The 10932-nt window shown below is 54.9% G+C and overlaps 1 protein-coding gene across 2 annotated transcripts in view; it reads left to right on the forward strand.

Annotated features, from left to right (window-relative positions):
- Positions 1–10932, forward strand: part of LOC104127971 (exocyst complex component 1) — a 35517-nt gene that overhangs the window by 678 nt on the left and 23907 nt on the right. For both annotated transcript variants that reach the window (XM_009640684.2, XM_035896158.1), the window contains exons 2-5: positions 3175–3352; positions 4529–4656; positions 8691–8850; positions 9624–9817. In XM_009640684.2, coding sequence (XP_009638979.1) covers positions 3229–3352; positions 4529–4656; positions 8691–8850; positions 9624–9817 — 606 coding nt within the window. In that variant the 5' untranslated portion in view covers positions 3175–3228. The remainder of the gene's footprint in view (positions 1–3174; positions 3353–4528; positions 4657–8690; positions 8851–9623; positions 9818–10932) is intronic.

Here is a 10932-nt window from a genome sequence, read left to right on the forward strand (position 1 = left end):
GGTTAGCGGTGTCCCTGCTCCTGCCGGGGGGTTGGGCTGGGTGACCTCTAGGGGTCCCTTCCCACCCAAAACATTCTATGATTCTGTGATTCTATGACTTTATGAAAAGTATTGTATTTTCTGCATTAACTTCTCAGGTGGCAGCGAGCCCCTCTATAACTTTGGCTTTCAATCATTGCCCCGTAGCTGTTCCTCAGGTGTTGCTACGAACGCGTGAGGGAGTTGGAAAGCCATCGCGGGTATAGGCAGGCAGTCGGGTGTCGGGGCTGCCATCCCGCCTGCCTCCAGAGGTCAATGCCTGGAAAGCTGATGAGGGATGGGAAATGTGAGATAACCCGGTGAGGGGCTGCAGGCAAAGAGATGCTGTGGCGACAGAAGCATTTTAGCAGCCAATTTCTTTTCTTTTTTTTTGTCATGGCCATGGTAGAAAAAGTCAAAATCATTGCGGATGTGTCCTCAAGCTCGTTAACTCTGTGGCTGAGCTGAAAGCCCCATCGCACCCAGGAGGGCGCTGGGGGAGGGCTCATTTGTTGCAGCTCATTGCAGAGCACCCGGTAAATTCCAATAACAACGAGATTTGCTTAGGAAACATTCAAAGTGCCTGTTCTAAATATTATTATTTTCCTACCGTCTGTATGGTGATTTATCCCTAATCCTAACTAAAATATTTGCATTCAATGCAACCTTTTGGTTGTAGCCACTGTGCGTGTTGCCTCATCCCCCAGCTCAAGGGCCATGCTGCAACTGCTACGTGCAGGACAGGAGCTGCCATCTCCCCTTGTAGCACGGGGTTTAGTGGGAACGCATCCCCATGAGGGTCAGGTCTGGCGAGGAGGCTGCGGGAGAGCTTCGCATTAAGAATACTCTGGATTAATAAATAAATAAATAAATAAATAGCGCAGTTTGTGAACAAGCAATGTGTTCTTGCTAAAAACGCCGCTTCTGCTAAGATGATTTAAACAAATCCTTTCCTTCTTGCACCGGGCCGGCCTGAATCAGTGCATCTCAGTACCTCAGGGTGAATCAAGTCATCCCCTTCCAGCCTTGCACTTAAGCTGAGCTTGCCTGAGCTCTCAAGAGGCTGTTGCCCGTGCTCGCCGCAGGCTGGGCTCTCCTGTGGCCCCGGTGCCCAAGCCCCCGCAGTGATTTGAGCATCGCTTTTAAGGAGGCAGCTAGGAGAGATCATAGCATCACAGAATCACAGAATGTTTTGGGTTGGAAGGGACCCCTAGAGGTCACCCAGCCCAACCCCGCTGCAGGGAGCAGGGACACCTTTAACCAGACCAGGCTGCTCACAGCCCCGTCCAACCTGGCCTTGGATGATCCTCCTGGTGAGGTTGCTCTCCCACCGCACCTCCCTTGCCTGTAGAGTGGTGGCCATGTCGCGCTTGCACAACGACGTGAGATGCTGCTGCGAGGGTTTAAAGCTGGACGCTGCGATTCCCTTCGACAGCTTTTAGTCATGCACAGCGTAGCCATTCGTGGGCTGCGGAGAAGCACGTTCAGCTACGTAAGCAAAATGAAGGGGAGAAGAAGTTGGGGTTGTTTGTCTTGTAGACTATGAAACCAATAAATTTGCACGTGTTCAGGTGGCTGGCGAGCTCAGACGTGGGAGCGTGCACGTTTCCACGAGGCGCTTGCTCGCAGCACAGAGCCAGGGAAGAGGAACGTGGCAGCCTGCAGGAGGGGCTCACCCAGTAACAGAGACCGTGCCTGGGCTTCCCATTCCCTCTGTCACCCCCTTCTCCTTTCGGGTTAGTTTGCTGATTAGCTTGGAGTCAGAGAAGCCCCAAAGAGCGGGAGAGCGGGGGTCTCCTTGGGAGTTCAGGAGCTGCTGGCTGTCAATATCGATTTGCTAAGGAGTCAGCAAGCGTGTGAAAGCTGGGAGAGCTTTCGTGCTCTGCACAGGTACCTTCCCTCTGCTGCTGGGGGGGTCCGGGCCCCAGGAACTGAGTCAGGGGGCTCGGGAAGGCAAGCCGGTCGTTTTGGGGAAGCATCTGCCCTGGTCTGCATGGCGGCAGGAAACCAGAGGGGAACCCGTGGGAGGGCAACTGGGGATGGAAGGGGAGGGAGAAGCAGTGGTGGCCCGAGGGCCCCCCCTGCCTCCCCCTGCTATTTCTCCAAAACCAGGTCATTTAGGGGAGCGGGGAGGGAGTGGGGAATCCCAGAGCTCTCTGCCGAGGAGGGAAGAGCAGCTGGAGGTCCACAGTGGCGAGAGCTGCCGAGCGGAGCACAGCCCAGGGCGATGGAGTGGAGATTTGGGGAGCAGAGGGGCACAGCAAGGTGGGTGCAGGCTGTGGTGGCAGGCTGTGGCCAGGGAGGTGGCAGAGGGGTGGGAGGGCCAGCAAGCCACCTGCCTTCCCCCCAGTGCCCACCCTGCAGCCCTGTGAGCCCCTCTGCTCCCCCTCTGCAGCCAGGGCTCCGCTTTCACTCCCGCAAGGCTCCAGCATCGAGTTGTGTCTCTGTGTACTTGGGCTGCTCAGCGTGGCACGAGGCTGGCAAGGCAGCTGGACTGGCAAGTTGATTGCCCTCGGAGGATTGCCGTGCCTTTCTGCCAAGGCAAAGCCCCGGAGGTCTCCGAGGGGCAAGGATGCCCCAGAACTGAGCTCCCAAAGTGGAGTTGAACCCCTTTTTGTTTTGCAGCGCTGACTTGCACGGTCGCACGCGTCCGTTCCATGCTGGTCCCAGGACGTGCCAGCTCAACGTGAGCATCGCGTTGGGTGACCCCGGAGAAGGATCTCTTGAGCTGTAAATGCTGAAACAGTGTGGGCCAACAAAAATAACCAGGCAATCGATTGCTTGTAGCTGCCAACCTCTTTTGCCTGGTTGCCATGTAGCTGCCAACCTCTTTTGCCACCATGCCCGTGGACATGGTCCTGCTGCTCAAGCCACTGTGCTGAGTTCGAATGAAAAAGGATGGGTTTTTTTTTAAGAAATTAGGAAAGTTTTATTGTGGCCTTACTGGGCTGGATGCATTGGCATGTGCTGCTTGCACCGGGCAGGAATTCAGACCAACTCATAACAAAAGGCCCTTCTGGCCTGAACTCCACAATTATTTAACACTCGCGCTGCCTGCAAGGCAGCAGAGATGAAATCAGCGGGGGGTGATGCATTTCACCGGTGTGCCAGGAGCTTGCGTGTGGATCATCCCTCCAGCCTGTTTGTGTTTCACAGGAGGCGGCCGCCAGCGTCAGCCGGAGGCACGCGCCGTTGTGCTCAGGCATCAGCATGGCTTCTCTTTGGAGCTCGCTCGAAAAAGATGTGTTCAACCCGCAGAAAAAGAGGCTGCTGGAAAGCATTCGTGTCTGGAAGACAGGGAAGAAGAAGAAGATGTCCATCCTCTGCATTGTGGGTGAGAGTCCCGGGGGGTTGGGTTGCAAACCCAGGGAGGTTTCTTGCAGCTCTGGTCAGGGAGTTTGGTCTGGAATGTTGGATCCTTGGCTGGCCAGAGGGCCCTGGGGTCTGCAGGAGTCCTCCCTCCACCGATGTAAGATTAATTTTTAGACCACTTGCATCAAACCCGTCATTAGAGGTCAGCAGCAAACCATTCTAACGTGACACAGCGTTGCAGCCTCGCTCCGTCCCTCCGTAGTTTTGGCGAAAGTTTTAACAGGACCCAGACGTTTCGGGAGCACGCAGCTACCTGATTAGGATCCAAGGGCGCGAGTGCTTTGGGAAATTTTCCCTCTGCTTTGGTCTATGGTTTTCTAGTTGCTCCATCACTCCTGAGAAGTTGTTAGCATAGGGTTTTTTTTTCACAAACTTCCCTGTCGATCAGCTCATAGACAGCGGAGTCACCTACTACAGGATTAATTTCTGACTGCCTTAGCCATAGCATTTGACCTAAACGATGTGCTTCAACTCCCTCTGTAGTCAATGGAGGGCAGGAGGAATACCTCCAAGGGATGATGTAGCCACCCCATAAGTAGCACCTAAAATACAGGAGTTTACCCCTGGAACTGTCCATGAAAGCTTTCTGGAGATCCCTAGCTTGTATGGGAGACCTATATTGTAAGAGCCAGAACGATGTGCAGTGAGCGCCTCCCAGACAAACCCAGGCGTGACTGCAAGCTAATTGGCACTAGAACTGATTTTTGGTGGGATGTGTTAGTGTGGGTCTCAGTCAAACAGTGCAGTGCTTCTGGACCCTGTTGCAGGGCCAGCAAGATGGTGGGTAACTATCCTAAACCTTACTGCCCTAGGATGCCCCGTTCCCGTCACATTTGGGTCTTGCTGAAATATTGCTTACGCCTTCTGTAGGGCCCAATGGCCTGGTTTAAATCTCCTTGAAGTTACTTGGAATCCCTCCATAGGCTTCAAAGTACCCTGGATTAGACCCCAGAGATCAATCCCCGTATGTAAATACTCAATGAAGAAAGTCAGTAGAAACCCTGTAGTGTCTCTCCACACAGCCAGCATGCAAAACCAGTGTCTGTGTGTCCAGCTCTACCTGCCTGCTCATGCTGAACTGGGCTAACTATCGTATTGTGGGTTGCTTTGTTTTGTTTTTCCTGTCCCTCATCCTCAGTGGACACCTTTAGGCCAATGCAGCCGTTTCTGGTGAAGGTCAAGGTCGACCGAGGAGAGCAGTACAAGGTAGCCTACAGGTGGCCTTTAGCAGAGCTGAAGCTGGTGGATGGCAAGACCCTCAATCAGGTAGGATTGATTTCCCTTCTGTGGCAAAGGACAGGACTGATCATGGGGGAGAAATGTGAACATGAAGCTAGAGAGGCACAAGCCAGGATCCATAGGGGGATTCGGGTCCTCTGGAGCTCAGTCTGTATGTTTAGATGGTGGGAAGAGCAGTGAGGGAATGTGTGGGGAGGTGTGTGGTTCCTAATATAGGACTGAACCAGCCTGAATGATGCTAATTTTGGGGAAAGAACCACCATCAAAAGAAGTTAAAAGCCCTCTGCCTTCGCTCAGAGCTGTTTCCTAGAGTATGGTGACCTGAGGTCTCTCCCTGGCTGGTTCCTCCACTGTACATCAGTGCTTTCGGACTTTGCCTTTCCCTCATCCTTTCCATCTCATCTGCCTGTTCCCAAGGATGCTGAGGCTGCAGTGATTGCCCGCCCCCCCATCCCCAAGTCATCCCGTTCTAAGTTAGGGAATGCCAGGCTGGCCAAATTCCCGACCCGGGTGAGCAGTGAGCGGGTGACTGCTGCGTGGACACAGGTTCCGTCAAAATCCCTGGGGAAAGTGCTTGCCCCGCAGCAGAGGACCTCCCAAGGCTCTTCGCAGCAGCCCCCGGAGGCTGGGGAGCCGGGCTGCAAAGCGCCGCCCTTGTCAGCTCTCCAGCATTTGCAGAACGCGCTGTCGGGCCCATCTGTCGATCCGTGTTGACAAAGCTTCTTGACAGACATTTGCATCGGGTATTTAAAGATTAAATGGAGGTATTTACCGAAAGAAGGATTACAGAGAGCTGGAGCCAGCGTGAGTCTGCGCTTTTCAGGTGACATTAAGGTTTTTGGGAAAGAAAGCACGGACGAGATATTCCCTTTCTGCCGCTGGGGCTGGCGGAGTGTCGTTGAAGTTGATATAATTAGGTTTTTTATTAATGTGAATGTTCCAGGGGCTTTGGCAAGATTCCTGGGTTTTCACAAGCATAGAAATAAATGAGAAAAAGAACAGCTTTCCAGTTCTACATCCAGGAGAAGTAAAGTGCACAGCATGGCGGAAAGGAAAATCACCTTTGCAGGTTTGCAGGACATCTTGATCCCATGGGCAGCACCGGACTGGTGCCACATTGCCTTTCATTTCCCCCTGGCTCCACCAAGTCTTCTAAACTGCTTTGGCTCCTGAGGAGTTGGGATTACACAATAGCGCCGGGATTTTCAATCCTCTCCCCCTCACTTGCCATCTCAGTGAGGAAAGCCGATCACACTCTCGCTTAAAGAATCGGTGGATTTTTGAACCCCCTCCTACTGGGAGGCAAAGAGCGAACTTGGTTGTCCCAACACCTACAGCCTTCTTACGACTCCGAGCCGGTATTCCTTCCCACGTCACCCCCGTTTGCCTTGTGCCATGGCTGTCCTTTAGGTTGGACAGCTCTTCTCCTTTGCAGATGTATTTTTAGGTTGCAGTCACCTCCCCTATTAACCTTCCCTCTGGCAGGCTAAGTAGACCGACCCTGGAGCCTCCTCTTCTGTGTGGACTTCTCTCTTCTTCCCTTTATCATGTCTGGAGCCCTCTTCCAGGCTGAACTGACCTTCCTTGAATGCAGGCAGCCGGAATTGTCCATATCATTCCTAAAATGGGATCTGCCCACTGAAGCTGCTGCACAGAGGAGAGGCTGAAGCAGTAGGGCTGCAGCCAGGACGTGGTGGCATCTCTCAGGGTCCCACCACAGAGGCGAGCCCCCCAGTGCAGCCCGGTGCTCCAGCCAGCGCAGTCCCTCCCTGTTGCATCACTTGGCAGGGCCACGGAAAGCAAAGCAAGAGCTCTCCTCTGTTGCTTAGCAGATAGAATCACCTACAGCCAACCCCCTGGCTCGTGGGTTGATATTCGGAGCACACAGTGAGGGTTTGGCCATCAGGTCTGCCCCCGTGTGCTGGGAAGCCCTCTGTCCCCTGGCGCCAGCAAAGTCCTGACACTGCAAGTCCAGAGGCGCTGAAAGCCATGGCTCCCCTTGACCGAAACGGTATTCATGTTTATGAAGCGATTAACGGATGCCTCCCTGCTTCAATAGCTCCTCGTACGGCACGCTGTAAACCAGGCGCACAGTAAATTCCTCCCCCAGACCTGCTCCACGCCGCCGCAGGGGCTGCTACCGAGCCTGCCGAGCAAGGCGGGGGCGTGATGTATTGCTCAAGGTGTTCAGAGAGCAAGCCCTGGAGCGCCGTCGGACTGCAGCACGCCGGCCAACGCCGCCTCTGTTAGGAGGACTCGTATCAATAATTATAAGCGCGGCTTCGAAGTTCTCCAGAAGGTGAGGTCAGGCTGTGCCACAGAGCTAATGAGGTGGTGCAGGAAGGAGTTTCTTCCCGTGGGATGCTCCTAGCTCCGCAGCCTCCCTTATCTTCTCCACCTATACACCACTTAGATGGCAGGGTTACATTAACGGTTCGACTTGATGATCTTAAAGGTCTTTTCCAACCTAGATGATTCTATGATTCTATAAATACTAAGTCTCCCACGACTGGAGTTCCCCCTCCATGAGGTGACATCCCCTGGGCGTAGATGCAGAGATATTGACGCTGAGATGGATGAAAACAACACTGGGAAATGCCAAGGCTGCTTTATTCCCAGTCCACACTCCTGTTATCTCCAGCGACCTTCCCCTGCCAGGACACGGGGCTGTTGGGAGATGCCAGGCGCAGCGTGCGTGCTGCTGGGGGGATTTCAGGACTGGGCTTGTGGGAGCCTGTTTCTGGGTTTTCTCGGGGTGTTCCCAATTCTTGAGTGGCGAGAGGTTGGAGATTTCAGGTTGGACGAGGATTACAGAGGGGGTATCTGCAGTGGGAGGGGTGCTGGGCTCACCCCAAATGCTTAACTCCGGTTATTTTGAGCTTTCTCCTTCAGCACATCATTACGCTGCAGCGCTTATTGCCACGGGACGCTGTAGATGCCAACACTATGAATAAGTTAAAAAAAAAACTTTAGAGGGAATCAGGGACAGTCGGTCCTTCAAGGGCTGTTAAACCCGATGCTGGGGATCCAACCTCTGGCTCAGCGAGCTGCTGGACCACGGGCTGCCGGAGGCTGGCAGCCAGTCTGGCAGGCAATATCACCCTGGGCTTGCCCTTTGAATGCTTTTTCTCCCAAGCATCTGCCGCTGGCCACTGTCAGAATTCATCAGCCTTCGTCTCCCCAAACCTGCAGTGAAAGGAGGGGTTTATATAATCCCAAAAGAAATCAGCGTGCTGGATTGGGACACTGGGGCTGGTGGATTACCCTTACCCACTGTGGGTGTCCCGGTGTCCATTTCTAGGGCCAGAATCGCTGTGCATCCTTTTATTTTCAGTGCTTTTATCACGCCTAGGATTATTTGCCATGGGCCATGAGCATCTCTCTCAAATCCTACCCGGTTGCTCTGGGATAGCAGCAGAAGTCCAGGGAAAGGTGTCTGTATCTGTGGGAACGAAACAACACGGACGCATTTGCCGTTAGCTAGAGGAACCGCCTGCTGTCAGCTTGGAAATACAGCGCTTGTCAAGGAATTCGTTGATTGAAAGACTTCAGATCAAACTCCTGACACCCGCTACCCTGGGCACGGCACAGCCGGTGTCCGTCGCATCAGCTGGCGCGGGGATGCTGGGCGCAGTTTTAGCCCTTCCTTAGATCTGAGTCTGACCAGAGCCATGCAGCTCCACCAAAACCAGCCTAGTCCTCGGCATGGCGTGGCCCATGGCAATGGTCTCCCTGGGGGTCCCCTCCCCAGCCTATGCCAGCCGGGCTTTTTGCTCGGTGGTCTCGACGCTGCCAGGATCTCCTCTAACCTCTAAGCCTGGCGCCGGGCCCCATTCACAAAGCGGCTTCCCAGGGCCACTGCAAACCCCAAAGCTTGGAACCGCAGCCCGGAGGTGTGCCCCCATCCCTCCTTCAACCGGGAGGGGTTTTCCCTCCCAGTGCTCAAGGCATTTTCAGAGCATTCAGCGCCTGCCGTTAAAATGCGCCGCGGAGCTGTGCTGTGCGTATGCGGCGTGGCCAGCGGTGCCTAATTGATGCAGTAATTAACTGTTGCCACCTAGGCCAGCCTGGATTTCGATCTGCAGTTCGAGAAGGTTTACAAGTGGACCGCTAGCAGCTTGGACGAGAAGAAAACCTTTATCAGATGCTTGTGGAAGCTGAACCACCGATTCCTCGGCAGCTCTGTCACGTTTGTGAACGTCCCCTCCTGTGCGGCGGAAGGTAATTCGTTCCCTTGTCACACTCAGAGTGGTTTGGGGTTTTTTTTTGCATCATCGCTATCGTCACTTTAGGAATGGGAGGTGAATAAATTTCAGGCAGTGGAGGTGGATGATGGGAGAGGTTGAGGTGGGTACCGGTGGGAGGGCAGCAGGAGGATCCGTGTTTTGTGTGTCCAGAGGCACTGCCACCTGATTTACCCACTGGCCCGTGCCGTGGTGCACAGCGCTGGGCTGGGGATCGCAATAGATGGGCGGCTGATCTCGTCTCCAGAGGTGCTGGGGAAGGCGAGAAGTGAAGTGTCGGTAAGGTCAGGCAAGGGGGAGGCTGCCTGCCTGCCTGGGACCCTTCCCCAGCAGTATGTCAAGAAATACAGATATATATGGATATAAAAATCTATTTTACTCTACAACACCTGACTACCAGTGTATTTAATTGGAAGCCTGCTCATCTCTGAAATTTGTCTCAGTTTTGTGCCACAAACACATCAACGTGCCCCGACACAGGACCCTAGAGAGGTGAGCATGTAAAACCACAGCCAGAGCTCAAACGAAATTTCAGGTGCCCGTTTTGTCCCTCTTACAAAGCCACCCCTTTACCCCATCCCCATCTTTCTTTGCTCCACGGATCTTATTCCAAATGGACCAGCGGACGGAGACCGCTGGGCTCCTGTCACTTGGACTCAGTGGGAGCCCTGGGGCTAATACGAGCAGGGCTAACAAAATGACATAGCGAGGAGGCTCTGGCCACCTCCACGTCTCCTCCTGTCCACGCAGGGAGACAGAGGCCCCAGGAAGACAGGGAGGACCCTGCAGAGACCGAGAGCCAGGAGGAGCTCAGTGCGTACCAGGAGATGACAGCAAAGGAAGCTGCCGATGTGTTGAAGCTGATGGAGGAGTACGAGCCCCTTGTGAACAACTCCATGGCCTTTGCAGAGCAGCTCAGCAGCGACCTCCACGTGCTGGATGAGGTAAGGAGCTGTGGCTCCACTGAAAAGGAGGTGCCTGGCATGGAGGGGCACGGGACCCAGTCTCTGGGCATGGGCAGCTCTTTCGTTTGCTGTGAGCACTTGATCTGAGAGAGTCATCTTGGTGTTGTGCTACGTGAGCTCAAAAGGCATCTCAGGTGCAGGTCGGGAGGACAACGATGCTCCCCGCTCGAGGGTTTGTCCCACCGTGCGCTGAGGGGCGCTGCCGGCCCCTTGCCGGGGCTGGAGAAGTGGCTGCAGCCTGGCAGCCAGGCACCAAATCATAGCATCGTTGAGGTTGGAAAAGCCCTTTGAGCTCCCCCAGCCCAACCGTTCCCCTGCCCCTGCCATCCCACCACCAAACCCTGTCCCTAAGCACCACACCTGCCCGGCTTTTAAATTCCCCCAGGGATGGGGTCTCAACCCCTTCCAGTGCCTGACAGCCCTTGCGGGGAAGGAATTGTTCCCAATATCCAACCTAACCCTGCCCTGGCACAACTTGAGGCCATGTCTCCATCTCTATGGAGCTTAACCCCCCTTAGTGGGGTGATGAACGCGGCGACCCACCAGCTCGGGGCAGGTGAAGCCCACTCGCAGTTTTGCAAAGGGGTAAAACAAACCAGCAGCACAGACCCAGCCGGCGGGGAAGGACACAGAGCCCAGCTGCCCGTGGAGGAGCAGCTGCTGGGGGTTATAACTCCTGGGGGAAGCGCAGGGCGGGTAAGGGTCTACCTGAGGGGCAAAATGAAGCAGGGTGCTCTGGGGCTGGCTGGGGGGAGGCGGATGGGACTGGGGAGCGCTGCGATCTCCTCCACGTCGCGCAGAAGGTCTCTGCCTGAATTAGGACTGTCGCTTCTGTAGTCACTGGAGCAGAAGAAATTTCTCTTTGGGCATTGCCTCCGGCTCTTAATGCCTCTGGCCAGGTCCGTGGTTGGCAGCGATCCTGAGCAATCCCACAGCCTTAACCACGTCTGGAAGCAGTTTCCAGGGACTGTCCCAAGGGGAATGCCCAGGCTGCGTGTCCTCTACTCTGCCTGCCCCAGGGCGGGTGTCCCGCGGGGAGGGTAGCCCTGCCCGGCACCTTGGGGCTCCTGCCAAGCCCACGGCCGGGCCTGCCG

This window comes from Egretta garzetta, unplaced genomic scaffold (assembly GCF_000687185.1).
Source record: "Egretta garzetta isolate BGI_Z169 unplaced genomic scaffold, ASM68718v1 scaffold226, whole genome shotgun sequence".
Classification (NCBI taxonomy): domain Eukaryota; kingdom Metazoa; phylum Chordata; class Aves; order Pelecaniformes; family Ardeidae; genus Egretta; species Egretta garzetta.